The following is a 17,385-nucleotide window of genomic DNA, read 5'->3' on the forward strand; positions in this document are numbered from 1 at the left end:
AAAAATGGTATTAAAAAAAGCTCTATGTGACCAAAATATGTGTGGGTGCACAAAAGATTGAAAAGGAGAATCATGGTTAAGGAAACATGATGTAAAAAAGCTGAAAAAGTCTGTTTTTAGGCAGAAAACACCCTCACTAAAGAAATTGTTAATTACATAATCTCTTGCAATTGGTAACAAACTATCCCAGGCCCCAGAGATATGTTACTCTTCGACGGGTGAATTTAAGAGAAAACAAAAATTGCCTGGGAAAATAGAGTTGGTTGGCCTTTTTACGTTTCCTCCCGCTTTCATCGAATTACATTCTTTTCCCGCTCTTTTTTTAGTGATCTACCATTTACTTTATTATTTCTCCTTTTTTTCCCCCAACAAACTTTGTTTATCTGCCGATCTGGAGATCGCCGTTGTTGGCAGTCATGTGATATAACGGTTACATTCCAAACTCAAACACCACACTTTAAGTATACTTATGTTGTAATGAAGTCCAGTTCCTCACAGACCTGAGCCAGATGGTCACCCTGGGTGGTTAAGATAGATACATTCTACTTTTGACCACAAAGCAGTATAAGAATTCTTCGGCCCAGGCCTAGACTGGCCATCGTTCAAACCAGACAAATGCTCCTGTAAGAACATATATATCACATGTATATCATGTTCTTGGCCACTGGCCTTTGACTATATTAATTCTATAAGCAAAAATAAAATACTAAAAGCCAAATGAAGTGGTGGACCACCTCCATTGTATTGTAAGACATTAAAAACCTGAAAACGGGAACATATCACGCAGTATATTTCCAACTGATGAGTCCAATGAAGGATCATAAGACTTGTAGTTCATCAATACTTGGACAAAACCTGGATGATCTTCCCGCCATTACAGCTTTGATTTCATTGACAGATTGAAGCTGAAACCAGCGTAGACATGGAATAAGAGATGTCCAAGGTATAGCACTGTTTAGCGTCACACTATCGACCAAGGAAGATCCTCCTCTCGTATGTTTTAAGCCCTTATGGTCTTTCATATTGTATGTCGCACTAATAATCGATTAACATTGATCCAAGACAGTAAGTGCTCAGTATTTCTGCCTCTGGACAAATAAATACGGTACATATAAATTACCAGCTCCACAGAGACCACAATTTAGACACAATGCACATGCCAATATCTATATGAACTGCTAGACAAAGTACCATCATCCTTATACATTCACACAAAAAGAACACTGTCAGCATCGTATACACAAAAACGTAGTAAACAGTCCGGTCGAAGTATACAACTTGCACGTGGTTCTCACAAACACAATGTACTGTGTACACAAGAGTACACAACATCCATATGAAAGTGTGTACAGTTCAAACCTTAAACTCAATTTTATCCCATTGTACTGCGCTGCAGAACATGATGGTGATATATACATCAATAAATAAAGTTTCAGTAAAGGCCTGGGGAATAATAACAATACAATGTAGCATATTATCTGAAAATGGAAATCCCGCCAGTCCAACTAAGGTTAGCGATTAGCATTCTTTACATTACAGAACTTTTCATACAGACTCAAACAGGGATATGTAACCTGTCGCTTTCCAGCTGCTATGAAATGCAACTCTCATCATTTGCAGCCAACCTTTGCTAAGACACACTGCTGTAATGTTAGATATATTTTTTTTATATTTCAAGCCGGCTGCCTGTTTACTAGTAATTCATCCAAACATGTACACAATCAACAGCAGGGATAAGCATCTTTACATACCCCAGCTGCTGGGAACTACAACATCCATGATGCTTTTGGTTAGATCAGCATGATGGGAGATTTAGTCCAAGCTGGCATCCCACCGATTAGTGATCATTAATACACATGTTGTGTACATATACATATCTGAGCCTTGGTATAAGAACTTGTATGTTTCCAGAAACAAATATACGTAAGGATGAGTACAGCATATAAACACAAATCTGAAGACATGCATAAGTGCCCACATGTAAACTGCGGTAATTACACATACAAGTGCAGGACACACACATGTGCAGCACACACACACACCAGATGGACAGATCCAGGCATACTGATGTATGGAGCCTATGCGTTACCACACCCCCTGATTTTATGATGAGTCTCTACTGCCTCCCTCAGACAGAACCTGGTATTGCAGCACCAGCCAAATCAAACCTGCACAGAAAGATACAGCTTCCCAGATCATCGCTTAACCGTAAACCCGTCCATCTTTCTGTGTTTTTACTTTGACCTTCTTCTCTGTATTTTATGGATCGTGCATCCAAGTCATCATTCTGTTTGTTAATCTAATAAAACACATAGTTTATACCCCTCCCCCAGTGCTTATCCCTTCCATTTCTTGCTTTCACTAATATAGTAACAATATTCCTTACCCTAAGCAGTGCATCAATCTAAATGTTACTAACAAGCCCACCACTTATTTCCTATACAGTACACCAGTCTATCTAGGTGCCTCCATGCCAGTGTCCTGCCATCTTGGATGGTCTCCTGTGAGTCCATCTTACCATATCACTACCTACTCAATGTCTCAATTGATTTAGCTACCCCCTCCTCAATTCTTTAGGGACACTTATAATGTTTCACCTCGTGATTGTGTTTTCCTTACGTCTCTTTTAATGTTGCAGAGATTCGTGTTTGCCTATACAGCTTCTCCTCTCTCTGCTTCTTATAATACTAATGCCTGTAAGCAGAATGTTAAAAATAGACTATGGGGCAGATGTTTATAAACAAGCTGTGCATTATTTCTATAGGGGAAAGGGCTGTGAATATATGTGTATATATATATATATATATATATATATATATATATATATATATATATATAGCACTCCCACACTGACATACAGAAAAGGCCTGTAACAACCTGAGACCACCGATCGCTGCAGCTTAGATCCTCGAGAAGCCTATGGATGGAATAATGGAGTAATAGCCCCATAAACATCTTCTCGGCAGCCTGCCCTTCGCTGTTCTATAAGTTTTGGCCACATAGGTGGCAGATACCGAGACAGACATCCATTCTTCAACATGCAGCATCTCATGAACACTCACCTCAATCACAGCTGTCTTACAGCGACGTCTCAGCCTGTCTCCCCTGCTCCTTCCAGTGTCTCTCAGCCTCACACAATAGTGCAGGAGCCTCCAGTCCCCAGGGTCCCTTGATCTCCTGTCACAGTTTCTGCCCAGTCCCCATCTGGCTAATTGTGGTCTCTGGGAAAGCTTGAGTGAGGTATGAGGGGGATGGGGATGAGGAGCCTGCACGACCCTCAATGCTATCCCCCCCACCTTGGGACTGAAGGAGCGCTATGCTGCACCGCTCTGATGCTGTGGGGGTGGGAAGGAGGAGGAGGTTCTTTCTTCTGTTGATGGAAGATAGAGGAGGAGCACAGGCGAAGCTCCTCCCACTCTCCTTCACTTCCCAAAGGAGGTGGGCCACGCCCTGAACGTAGCTCCAGACTGGTACATGATGCTGATGAACCCTGGTCAGGACCAAGGACAGCAGCGCAAGGAGATAATGGAGAGGAGTCTGTGACCGACTATAGTGAAATCCAGTCTGTAAATAGGAGGAAGGAGGGGTCTGTAACCAGATTAGACTTAATGGAGAATGTGCTCAATTGATTAATAGTTGGGCAGAATATGAACTATTGGGCTGAATGGATGATCTGAGGATGGTATTGGGGTGAATGTTTGGATGATCTGAGGATGGTATTGGGGTGAATGTTTGGATGATCTGAGGATGGCATTGGGGTGAATGTTTGGATGATCTGAGGATGGTATTGGGGTGAATGTTTGGATGATCTGAGGATGGTATTGGGGTGAATGTTTGGATGATCTGAGGATGGTATTGGGGTGAATGTTTGGATGATCTGAGGATGGTATTGGGGTGAATGTTTGGATGATCTGAGGATGGCATTGGGGTGAATGTTTGGATGATCTGAGAATGGTATTGGGGTGAATGTTTGGATGATCTGAGGATGGCATTGGGGTGAATGTTTGGATGATCTGAGGATGGCATTGGGGTGAATGTTTGGATGATCTGAGGATGGCATTGGGGTGAATGTTTGGATGATCTGAGGATGGCATTGGGGTGAATGTTTGGATGATCTGAGGATGGTATTGGGGTGAATGTTTGGATGATCGGAGGATGGTATTGGGGTGAATGTTTGGATGATCTGAGGATGGGTATTGGGTGAATGTTTGGATGATCTGAGGATGGGTATTGGGTGAATGTTTGGATGATCTGAGGATGGGTATTGGGTGAATGTTTGGATGATCTGAGGATGGGTATTGGGTGAATGTTTGGATGATCTGAGGATGTGTATTGGGGTGAATGTTTAAGGATGTGTATTGGTTGAATGTTGGGATTATATGAGGAAGGTATTGGGGTGAATGGATGATCTGAGGATGGTATTGGGGGATCTGAAGATGTGTTTTCAGCAAAAGTTCTAATGAGAATCAGGCAGAGGATTTTCCTGGCTGACACATCACGCGTTAGTTCCTTAGGAGGGGTTCTGAGGGTTAATTTGGTGATGCCCCCACCAGTCTGAGCCATTTGTAACCTGATAGTCACAGTGAATATTGCTAATGGTCTAAGTGGTTTGGAGCCAGATGTGCCCGTTGTAATAATGGGGAGGGGACCATGTCATAGTGGGGGTCCACTTGTAAATAAAATATGACCTCATATTGTAAATTATGCCCAGATACTTTATAATAAGAGGACTGAAAGCATGACTGTTACAGCACAACTCACGGCAAGGGCATTTTCCTCTATACGTTGGTGTTTCAAGATAGAAGTGCACTGGGTTATCTTACTATTAACATTTACTATTAGATATTTTACTATTTTCTATTACCTATTAACATTCACAGTGCTATAAAAGAATAAAATATAATTGTCCCAAAATATGGTGATTCATTTCAGAGATAAATTTGCAGTGGTGTAATTCTTGGGGCAGACGGGATTTTTGCCAAAGAAGTAGACATGAAAGGCATTTAGTAATGGAATGAAGTAAAATAACAGTTGCTAATAAACTACTTAGTAAGTGTATACAGATTAATCAATCCAACAAAAGGCATTAAAGAAATACAATAACACAAGGCAGTACCCGTGAGATATTTCCGACTTTCCAGCAAAAAAACCACTTTATCAAGGGGGATTATGGGGAGACAAACTTTTACAGTTTCGGGTACCTGCTAGAATAATTTTCCCAGCGAATACATTAAGAAGGGCTACTCTAGCGAGCTTCTACTGTGGGACACACTTGGCTGGCCCTGTATAATGCATAATTAATCCAGTTCTTCTTGCTCCTTACACATTGAATCATGCATTGCACAAGGCCAGTTAACCCTTCAAACTGGAGAAACTTCCTAGTGTCGACCCTTCCTAATAAATAGTGAAGAGTTAAAACCGCCTGATAACTCCCCCTTTACTGAGTTAGACCCCTTTCTTTGCCATCCTGTCTCCTTTATTGGACTGTATTAAAATGTTGCACAAACGGCCAAAGAACAAAATTAATCTGTACTAAAGTGTGTTATAGTCAGTGTCCTACATAGATAGTGTGACGCATATAAATGACAGACTTACGAAATTATAACAGTAATAGAGACATAATGTTAACAGAAGCAGAAAACACCTTTAGCTCTCATGTCTAATGCCTGCCAAGACACTATCCCTTCTCTTTTGACAGAAAAATGGGAAAATATCAACTGATTCACATAAAAACCGGCTTGATTATCTTATATACATTATCATTTGATTCCAATGATCTTGGGAAATGTTTGTAAATCCTCGTCGTAATAGGGAACCACACAATGGATGTTTGGCTGTAGTTGGTGTTGGAAGAGTGGGAGGTAACGGGGAATATTTATTTACCAAATTGTGATGTGCAGTAAAATGAAACATTTAATCCTACAAATCTAACTTCATTATAAGAGGTCAGCCTTGAAGACCGGCTTTTTTTTAGGGTCCCCAAGATATTTTTAGGGGCCCCATCTTTAACCCTGACAATAACACTAACATTTTTGCATTAACACAATGGGGTCCATTCATTAAAGGGAGAGTTGACATTATAAAGGAGTTTCCACTATAGGAAAAGTTTGGTTGACCCTGTATAGTCACTTCAAACAATGCATTATGCAGGGCCAGCTCAACCCTTGTTGCTAGATAAACCCACCAGCATCGGTCCTTCATAATGAATAGTTAGGTGAGGGTGTTGAGCCACACCTAACTATTCATTATGAAGGACCAGTTTTAAACAGTAGAAATCCCAATAGCTAAAGATGTCTTCGAGGACAGGCATGTAACCAAGTCAAGACAGGAGATGGGTGGGAGAGGCTGAAGTTAGCGAGCAAAGACGCACCAAACCTTCGGAAGAAAAGAAAAGGTGTTAGAGTGACTAATTGACAAAAGTGAAAAGTATTTGCTAAAAACAAAAGCACGTGTGCTTTTCTCTCCTTTGCTAAAGGGTTTAGCATCTTTGTATGGGGTTAGTTTGTACCACTGAATGTATAAATAACTCGCTGTAAGAAGAGAGGTTATTGGATGCTTGAAGAAGAAGTCAACTGAGGACACATATAGATTATAGAGGTATCACAGAATGAGGACAGAAAGAAAACCAGCAAATATGAATCTGCAAGACCTCAGTGGATATAGGAGTGGCGAGAGAAAGAGATACTCCATTTATATATACAGCTGTCTGTTCTAGAACCCATTAGGAGTGGAGAACTGTAGAGTTATTCTTTAATGACAAATGATCTCACTCACTGGACTGGTTATATGTATCACAGGTGTGAAATACTGCCTTATTCTTCATTACAGAAAGGGTAGTAGTAGATACCTGAAATAGACCTCCAGTAGAAGTAGTACGGAAAAAAAAAATCCAAGGAAGTGTTGGATGTCCCTAAAGCTAAAGTAAAGTAAGCGAAACAGTGATTTAAAAAGGGCAGATTGGATGGGCCAATGGGTTGTTTTCCATGTTAATATCTATGTATACATACGAGAAAAGGAAACTAAGTCTTGGGCAGGCTGTCTATTAGTATAGAACTGCTATAACCATAGCACAGTACTGCTTTTTGGTAACAGATCAGTAAAGGTTTACACTGCATCACAAACACGGCCTACAATGCTTGTTAACACCTAAGGCTCTATTCTGCAAGGCTGAGGAGCTGAGTGTCGTATAATCATCCAGTATTTTATGGAATATTTAGGGTCTCTCTCGGTGGTAGAGGAGATCCTATACATTACATAAATACAACATAAATACAAAGATCCAGAAATCTGCTCTATAAAGAATATCTCCTCTGCTCTACAAGAAGAGAATTGGGTTACGTCTACAAAAATGATTATTGGGCAAACTTTGACTGAAAAAGTTCTTTAGCGCTATAATTACTTTTGTAGGAATAACACAATTACCACCAGTGTAACCAATGATCCATCCTTGGTCTTAAACCACATCAAATGTCCGAAGTCATCTGTACAAAAGTATAGAATGTGGATTGTTACCGGTTGTGTGGTTCTTGTGGTCCGTGGCAGATAGAGGATCATCGGTTGTTTCAGATACTGCAGACAGTACAGTTTAAGTGCATTGAGCAACTTTGGTGCTCTATGCACTTTAAATATGGTTTTCAAACATAAGATGTTGCCAATCACTACTTTAGAGTCTAACTATATATAATTGTAGTATGCTTTTGTCGTTTGTTTTTTTAAACCATAGCCTCAGCACGATGCCATGGCCTTAGTAGACCTTTGTAAGTTCCAGCCATTATGCCAGAGGAGTAATAAACATTAATTGTCCTTCATGCATCTCCCCTCAATAAATCTGAAGAGTAGTAAAGGTAAAATATAAGTAAACTTTATGACCGTGCACTTTTATAATTGCAAATCTGCTTTCAGAACAAACAATGCAACTTACCTTCCAATTCTTAGATGTCACATTATAAGTAACGATTTGAATGGCTGGGTATATTGTTGGTTTGTACCATATGCCATCTCCAGATAAACTCAATGGTGAGGATGTACACATGCCTTAATCTTCCAAGATTTTTTTGATTATTGAAATTAATGTAATAACTGGTTGTGTCACTATAGGCTTCATCAGAGATATCAAACAAGAAGAACAGCTGCTAGATCTTCAACTCTCCCAGTCACCAGGCCACCACAGTGTATTCAATCAACGTTAGGACCTCCACAACGCAAGGAGAGATATGTCTTGGCTTCCCTGGACCAAAGTATTACACTGTGATGTGATTCTATAGTTCAAATGCCAAAGTGTGATAAAAGGGAAATAAGAAACCAACTACTCTACAGTAGTGGCCTTCTGGCCATTTGGGGGTCTGGACTTCTTGCTAACTGGTAAGAAGCCTAGGACAACCATTAGCAAGGATTTAGACATTCAATGTCTGAAGAAGACAATATGCAAATCATGTGTAAAAAATATACAAAAGTATACTTTTATTTTATATTCCAAAAATGCTTATATTAAACATTCTTTTGGCAATAATGATTGTACGATTACAAAATACAGGAGGATAACACCTGATAATCAAATACAGGCAGAAAAATGAATGTAGGATGCCATAACATATAATAACATTTAAAAAAAAAAAAGGCAGGCATAATAGGACTGGATGTAAACATTGCACATGTTGATCTATAATGACCTCTCTGGGAAAAATACTTAGAGGAAGCTGGTATTTCTTTTGGCCTCATGGTGTGGCTTTCTGCAAAATAAATACATACAATGTCCATTAGAGTTTTGCCTATAGTAGTACAGCCATTGTTCAAACCCTGAATCTTGCCTCGAAACACTTTTGTGTTATTACCTTTCTTTCAATTGTTATAGGGCTGAAAGCTGTTGTGAAGAACAACTCGACATTTAAGGGCCCATGAAATTGCTTCTATTACGAAGATAAAACGCACAGCTTAGTTTAAAAAAAAAAAAAGATATATATAAACCAAATTTGTACCACCCCCCCCAAACCAAATCCCAGGCCAGTAAAAACTACTATTGCACCTACCAACACTCCAGCTATGGCATCCTTCAAGTAATAAAATAAAAGATAAAAACAGTAAATGAAGAAAGGCTTATAGACTGAGATACCAAAGAAAACTAGGAACAAACAATTGCTGTTTTGCATTTAGAATTTTAGCCTTTTTATATGAGAAGTTAGGGAATGTACTTTACATACACGTATATACCCACGACATGAAAGGCACACATATAGGGCACCAGGGCTGCTTCCTATAATGACAACTTGTGGTTCTCACAAGCTTTTGGAAGCACGGTCGATTGATACAGTTGGGCATGAGAGGGGCATCTCCTACCCAGAAAAAAGGTGGGGGGGGAAGGAGCAAATGCATATGAGGGTATTGCCAGTATGCGAGGTGGGACACAACATACATTGAATTACATATGATGGCTAGAGCATCCCTTTAAGACTTTTATTACCAGCACAAAGTTGTTAAAAAAAACCAAGGATATCACATTGATAAATACCATAAAAGGGGCACTCATACTATTGTACACTGCCCCGACTGAGTAGGGGGTTGTATGTAAATGTAAAAGCTATAGCAGTTCTTACCTGGTCAGCCACGTGGTTGGCAGGCACGGGACTATCTTTGATAGATGTATTATTGATGGATGGCGTCCGTGACCGGACTGCCATCTCCTCCAGGTTCCAGAGAACAGTAACTCCATCACTCCGTCGTGGAGACTGGGGGACGCTGGAAGGACAAGAGACATGCAAGTATACTTGGCTATTATAATCTGCAGGGATATATCTACCTGTGGCTCGCCAACCTTTATGTAACTACATAATTAGTTATGGCTGGAGGGAGATAGTTGGAAGCTAGCTGGTTGGCATGCTTGGATTTCTCCAACAGGATAGGATAATGAATAGAATTGTGATCGAATCCTACATTCCTATTTCAACAGCATGAGTAGACCTTAAGACTGGAAGAATTTGGTCCAAATGGGTCAACCAATGTTCACATTATAATGCCATGCAAACCATGGGTTCTTGAAACCAACATAAAAACTATATTTAAAAAAAGAAACTTTTCCATGAAAACAAAGAATATTCTGTCTCTTGGAGAAACTCCAAAATGTATTAAGATGTTTCCATCAGATGGTCCAAAAACATGTCAATTTCCAATGTGTCCCCACTCACCTCTGGGCTGTCTGAACTGAGGAATGACTGAGTGAGCGCTTCACCTGAAACACAAGAAAATGTGTTAAAGTTTTTTTTATAGATTTCATCAATAAATGTAACAAAAAGTGGCGCTTATGTGATAGAGCTAACCCAGCAGAACTCGAATCCTATCATGGAACGCTACATATACATGTCTAGCATCACCAAAAGCAAGTATTTGTAATACAGTTTATTGAATGTTTGTAGTAGTACTATGCATAGGAAACCAGAGTAGGTGAAAACATTGCATTACAATGTATATGTCGTTTGCAGATTTAGGATGAAATCTAAAGAGGTTGCTTTTGAGGTCGCCCTAATATAATAAATTGTGAGGAATCCCACAAAGTGGAATCATAGGGCTATTACAAAGGGATAATGTTAAAAGGACAGTGGCAATAATCCATATTTGTAAACCAAAGGGTTAATTATATGACAGAAGGCTGCTCTATGCATATGTGCGCATGCACTAGCACCGACAGTATGCATACTGGTGTTCCCAGAACATTTCCTTCTTGTGTTCACAACTAAATACAATGGCACTTTGCTCATGTCACCCAATGGGTGTAGTGGGCTAAGACACCACATGGTTCATAATAACACTGCTTAATGCAAACAAGGGGGAAGATGAAAAACGTACAGTAGAAAATGAAAGACGTGTGCAAAGAAATCACAATCAGAACCATCATTTTTGGAATATCTGTATTTGTAAAAAGGGTGCTGTGAGAATTCCATTTTTCAAACATTACAGATTCGGAGACTAAGACTAATACCTTTCGAGTCTGTGGGAGTTTGGTTCCAACAATGTCTTCTGGCAGGACTGGTAACGGGGGAACCTGGCTCTGTGGGTGAGGATTGGTGTTCACAAACTTTATACACTCATCTAGTGTAGAACAGACGTAAGTGCAGGTCCCGTGCATCACACTGCAGGCAGCATTCAGTTTCTGCAAGACAAGAACAGGGCCAGTTCTCCTCTTAGCATGCACCGCACATTACGGGCTTATCTTTCAAATATATATATATATATATATATATATATATATATATATATGTATATACACAAAAATATCTATTCCACATGACACATCAGTTTCTTATATTGTAATTTTATAGCTAAAAGACTGTTTACATATCTTCAAGTGAAGCACATCTTCCCAAGACCTCACAGCCATAATATTAGCATCTCATCGCCCCATAGAATCAAAATGCTGAAAATCCTTTCATCCAAGAGCATTTATTCATGGAACTTACAAGTAGTTCTAATACAGGTACATGGCAAAAACAAACAAAGATTGTGCTTCATCGCTCGGAGCTTGTTTCCTCCGAGATTCTGCGAACAGAGGAGGCAAATAGTCTGCAAATTTCTAAATCTACACAAACCTATTATATCCTAAACCTCCAAGCACATTTTACACCACCACGGCCCCAGTGACAAGTCTAGGGAAGCACAGGTAAGTCGGGGGAGGGTAAGAATGGCATATGGGGGGGTATAAGGGCTTTCTGGAGGCAGAGTGGCATATAGGGGGTTAAAAGAATATCAGGGAGGAAGACTGGCATATTGGGGGTTAAAAGTAATATCAGAGTGGCATATAGGAGGGGTATAAGGCATATCTGGCAGCAAAGTGGCATATCAGGGAGGCAGAAGGGCATATAGGGGGTATAAGGCATTTCTGCAGGCCAGAGTGGCAAATAAGGGGGTATAAGGCATATCTGGGGGCAGGTTAGCAAATAAAAACAAAAAATGCATTTTTCTCAATCATAGTTTTTATTAAACATGAAAAAATAGTTTACATGTGAATTAATATTTACTAGTAAAACTTTTTTCTTACAGGGTAGTCTTATATTCAGGCTTTTTCTTTTTTTCCCTAAATAAATATTCAAATTTGGGGGGGGGGTCGTCTTATAATCGAGCAAATGAGGTAATTGCGACTGAAAAATATTTTCTGAAAATGTCTTTTTTATTTAAAAAGTTGTGCATAGAAAAAGTGATTGACAGTGTTTTAAGTCATTTTCAAGTATTTGTTACTATGTTTCAAAACACAGAGCACCCAAATATCTGTGCACGGTGGGCAGATTGAATTTACTACATGAACACGATGTGTAGAGGTTTGTCTATTGATTATTTGAAGGAGGTTTATGCAGTTTCTTCTCTTTTATACCACGTACCATATTGACCACCATGTCAATCTGTTGGCCCTGGTGGAGCTGCTCTCCTAGCGTGTCCACCAAGTGCATGAGTTAATGTGCGTTCACATTAAACATTTCCCCATTACACATGTTCCTGCCATAACCAGGAAGCATTGTAATATTCAATCAGTTTATGGAACTTCTATTGCAAAAGCCAATTTATTTACATTAATACTAATTATTATAAAATGTGACCATGGTCCATGTGGTGGCCTGTAGTAAGACACCAGACACGTGCAAGGAAAATAAAGTGTTTTGGATAATAATGATATACAGGCAAAAACTGTATAATGACTGGGTTTACTGACCCATCGCATATTGCTGCATATGATGCACAACCTCATACCAGCAGGACATTATCATCTGTAAGGAGGGTTATTGCCACAGCTCAAGAATATTCTCCAGTCTATTAATGTATAAGCAAATATGGCTGCAAAGGCCTAGCGTTTGGCCCCCAATAATCAACACAATGTTTGGGGTAGCTTGTCAACCCTATTCTTTGCCAAGAAAACCAATGAAGGAAAACGTGCATTCGGAATATTGCTATTTTTGGTCAGATTTCTCATTTCTCAGAAAGACCTTTTCTTGGCTATTGCAACAGTCTCAGTGGGTAAAATGCAACCTAATTTAATGTCATTGTATGGTACATACAGCTGATGGGTATCCTCAAATTAGCTGTGTCCCCTTCAAAAGGTGTTTAAAATTTACAGAGATTGCAGTAGGACTCAACTCACAAGTGACTTAGGTTCTTCCAAGTCATACATCTCATTGCAGCCCTGTATTGCAGCCCTGTATTGCAGCCCTGTATTGCAGCCCTGTATTGCAGCCCTGTATTGCAGCCCTGTATTGCAGCCCTGTATTGCAGCCCTGTATTGCAGCCTGGTTGTGAAACCTTCTAAAGCTGCGTTTCAGTGCTTTTCTCAACCTTTTCACTATTTATTTTCTATGCAAAATTCAGCAGTTGTAGGGGAAAAGTCATCTATTAGTAAAGTAAGATCACACACCTTTGGTAATCCTTTAAATACAAGTGTATGCAAAGTGTCATGCAACATGCAAAGCTGACTCTGCTGAATGAGAATTCTCAGTACACTTCAATGATATAGCACCTGGGATAATATACACAACACTCAAGACAATCATTCCCTTAATAATGTTTTAAACAACAGAGATACGAAGAGCTGCTTTACCTCTATGTCAGGAGCAGCTCCTGGACTCACTGTGGATTGGATTTCTATCACCTGTTGCATGAGAAGATCGCAGAACAGTCTCATCTCTGATAATTTCCGGCCTAGAGTTTCTTTGTTGGAGAGTATTTCTGGAAAAGAAAATGATGGCAGCATTCTACCCAGGAACAAATGTATATTTGGCAACCCCACTCTCGAGGTGAAATGCATTCTCCACCTCTCAGCAAGGCTTTTCGCAGCTGAAAAGTATATTGGTATTAGGGGCAACCATCACATTGCACCAGTAAGGACAACTTTGTTGGATATGGAAGCCAGAAAGGTATTTCTAGGAGCCAGCTTCTGATGGAGCCAGAAGGGGTCACATCCCTTGAGATCAATGTAGGACAGGGATGCTCAAACTGCGGCCCTCCAGCTGCTGCAGGACTACATCTCCCATAATGCTCCTTCAGCTAAGGGGCTGGCTGAGGAGTATGGGAGATGTAGTCCTGCAGCAGCTGGAGGGCTGCAGTTTGAGCACCCCTGATGTAGGATATCAACAATGTTAAAGCGCCAGCAGCAACTTTTAGAAGCTGAGATACCACATGAGATGGTCACAAACCTTTTGTTTTTTGAGCTGTACTGTCCCCTAGACAAGCTTTGGCAGACCCCAGGGCCACAAGCCACCTCTGCCTTTCAGCAACACTCTCTGCCCGCAGGTAGAAGCATTGTTCCCTTGGAATGATAAGGTCCATCCGACAGCTATCAGAGTGATGCACTGCGTGGCAAAAAAAAGCAAACATAATGAGAGGGGCAAAGAAGGGACCACGCTGTCACAGCTCATTAGTAAAACTGCTAAAAGAAGATTTGTGTGCAGAGGGCAAGAGTGAATACATATATATAATATATATAATATATAGTAAATAAAAGTAATACACAAAGCCAGTGAATTACAAAAACAGGATGACGCAGAATGGTTCCAAAATCATAATGCCACAAGAACAGTCCCCAACCTTGTATCTCGCACACCGCCATTTTTATGCTGCCTTTGCTTGCTTTGCCAACATCTTCCTGTGAGTCGTAGTAAGACAAGATACCTCTGTCCAACACAAAGTAACGCGGTTGCCAGCCTGTGGGGAATTAAAAGAAAAAAAAAAGATAGTATATGACCTATTTACAGCATATATTATGTGATTTCCTGGTACGCTACAATTGTATCATTTGGGTTGATCTTAAATGTTAAATGAGCTTTATGAACATGAGAGACTTACCATAAGTGCCAATTAACACCTTCTGATTGGCCCTATGAATAAGGATGGTGTTTACAGAGTTGTGTCATCCTCCAGCAACTCCTGGATGTGTTCTACAGCATGATGAGAACTTCATATTTGAGAAAGGTTGATGGATGAGTGTCAGTAAGCAATGTGATACAACCAGTTTGAGACAACCAGCCATCTATGATGTTGCTAATTGACTACGATTCCTATTTGCAAGGTTTTGTTATTTTGAAATGAGACCTAATTGTGCATTAACAAGACAACATGTTCAACAGTGTCTTTAGAAGTTTGTTGTGTCTCTTAGTGGGCCAAAACAGTCATTGGAGAAGAGTCATGTAATCAGTCCTAGGAGGTCCATTGTTCAGATACATCTGATTCTATATGCGTGTGTGTGTGTGAATAAAAGACTCTAAGGTCTTCAAAGCTTAATCACTTACATCTTGTTCTATAGGAGTGTTGGTCCTCCAAAAAGAAACAATCAACCTTTCTGGTACCAGTGTGTAATATCCATTTCTGTGCATGGCAAGCAGGAGTCATGTGACCGAAACGCACGCACGCACGCACACACGCGCACACACACACACACACACTGTGAGCTTCCATACATATACCAGTAATACATTTCTTGTTAGTAAGACGTGATACGAGTCTCTGTTTAAATAAAAGGATCGGCTGTAAAAGCAAATAAGAAATGTACTGTTTTATAGGTCTGTATCGCCAAAGTTAAACATAACCTTCAGAGACCAACATCATTCATGGGAACAAGAGTTACATGGTCCATAAATACATACATACAGAACCTGCTGACATTTTGAGTCCTCCTAACGTATGTCTGAGGCGGCCGCCATTTTTAGGAGCTTGTTGTTTTCTTTTATAGGTTATATTGAGAAGTCAGTAACAATTTGTTTTGTCAGATCTCCTGACATGGAGCAGTTCTGGTAAGAAGCCACTGCCATTTTTTGTATGTTTCTTCACGTCCGGCTGCCTCTGGACGTAAGTCAAGCAGCTGCTCTGGCTATTAGCGCTTGGACGGCCAGTACATTCCTCATAGCAGCTGGGTTCTGTGTCCAGTACATGCCACCGGCCAGTGATGTATTTGCCTTCGGTGCTGCCTGTCTCCTCCTTCATACCGATGTCCTTATTTCTGGTCGCTGGGACATGACGTTGTATACTGGCGCCCCTCTCGCGTAGCGTAGAGCGGAAGAAGCTATGGAGGACAACTCAATGCAGCCCTCCATTGTGTTAATGGGCCAGTTGGGGAGATCAGTGATGTCCTTTTTAACCGGCCCATTGAGTAGTGGGGGCTCTCTGTTCTGCAGACCGATTTCAGAATACATCACTGGCACATAGCCTAGTGCTGACTAGGGTTGCCATGTCAGCCATTTTTTCCAGACCACATCTATATTTTTCTAAATGTTTCTAACCCCCCCCCGAAGAAGTGCTTTATAGGAAAAGTATAAATATAAACAAGTAACCTTTCTCCTCCTGTGAGGTTATACATCCCACATACTGCAGGGCCGTGATATAGGTGATGATCAGCACCACGCACTACATTAACACCTGTGGGAAAAATGCTGGAAACGGTAACTACATGGTAACCAAATACATGTGAGCAGGGCCCTCTTCTCCTGTATCAGTATGACTTAATGTGTGTTAATGTTGTCATCACTTTTAAATTGTCTGTTAAATAGTTTCACCTTCCTCTATTGTAACAGCGCTACCGAATCAGCAGGCGCCATATAAATTAATGTAATTTAACCCTAGCGCTGATGTAGAGGCTTACCAACAACGTATTATGTTCCTAAGACACATAGTGTAACAATAGTGAAGGGGGTGGTATTATTTATACACACACATCACTATTGCTTTATATTAGAGTGGTTTGGGAACCATTTGAAACAAGACAATATATTATTAGGCGTTATCAGTTTGAAAAACTTTATCAAGCAGTACATAAACACCCCCCCCCGAGGTTACAGGGCTCCAATCATGTTAGTGCTGATGCCTAATTCGCTATACTGGTGTTATTACATTTAAGACCTGCAGGCACCTAAATCTACTGCAAATACGGTAATAATCCGCCGCGGTTACATTCATGCCAGTGATACGATCCAGCGCAGCCCACATGCTGCCCCATTACAGGTTATATACCTGACAGGTAATTGGTCCACTTCTGCAGGAAACCTTCCATGTTCAGCAGCTGCCTCAGACCCCGCCCCCTGTCAGGGAAAGAATCAAGTCCGTCCACTGCTACCGCTCAGCCGCAGTAGAGGGCGGACTAATTTTTCTTTTAACAACCGCCCATGGAATGGGTTTCAACCAATCAGAGGCATTCATATTGACGGCGTATCCTCGCTGCAACCAATCAAAATCAATACACAGCGCCGCGTGGAACCGTAGGCGGTCTTTGACAGTTTTCCTTTTAAGAAAAATGAAGACGTCAAGATCACATGGTTACACCCCTTTCCTGTCGCTGTTGCGCGCAGCCAATAGCACAAGCCGAGGCGGGGTCTGATTAGCTGCTGCGGCGTGTCTAGTGTCTTCCGGAAGGGTGACAGGGGAAAT

General features: G+C 40.6%; 1 protein-coding gene across 1 annotated transcript; it reads right to left on the bottom strand.

Moving 5' to 3' along the window:
- Positions 1-6,351: 6,351 nt before the first annotated feature.
- Positions 6,352-17,011, bottom strand: LOC149286577 (pleckstrin homology domain-containing family A member 3-like). Its single transcript, XM_089493976.1, has 8 exons — positions 16,972-17,011; positions 14,557-14,673; positions 14,166-14,321; positions 13,571-13,698; positions 10,970-11,140; positions 10,179-10,222; positions 9,591-9,732; positions 6,352-6,375 (listed from the first exon to the last, which is right to left on the bottom strand). The coding sequence occupies exons 1-8, from the start codon at positions 17,009-17,011 to the stop codon at positions 6,352-6,354; spliced, it is 822 nt and encodes a 273-aa protein (XP_089350102.1).
- Positions 17,012-17,385: the final 374 nt, after the last annotated feature.

The sequence above is a fragment of the Sceloporus occidentalis genome, unplaced genomic scaffold (assembly GCF_023333645.1).
Source record: "Sceloporus occidentalis isolate IW3139 unplaced genomic scaffold, rSceOcc1.0.p SCAF_68, whole genome shotgun sequence".
NCBI classification, from domain to species: Eukaryota; Metazoa; Chordata; class Lepidosauria; order Squamata; family Phrynosomatidae; genus Sceloporus; species Sceloporus occidentalis.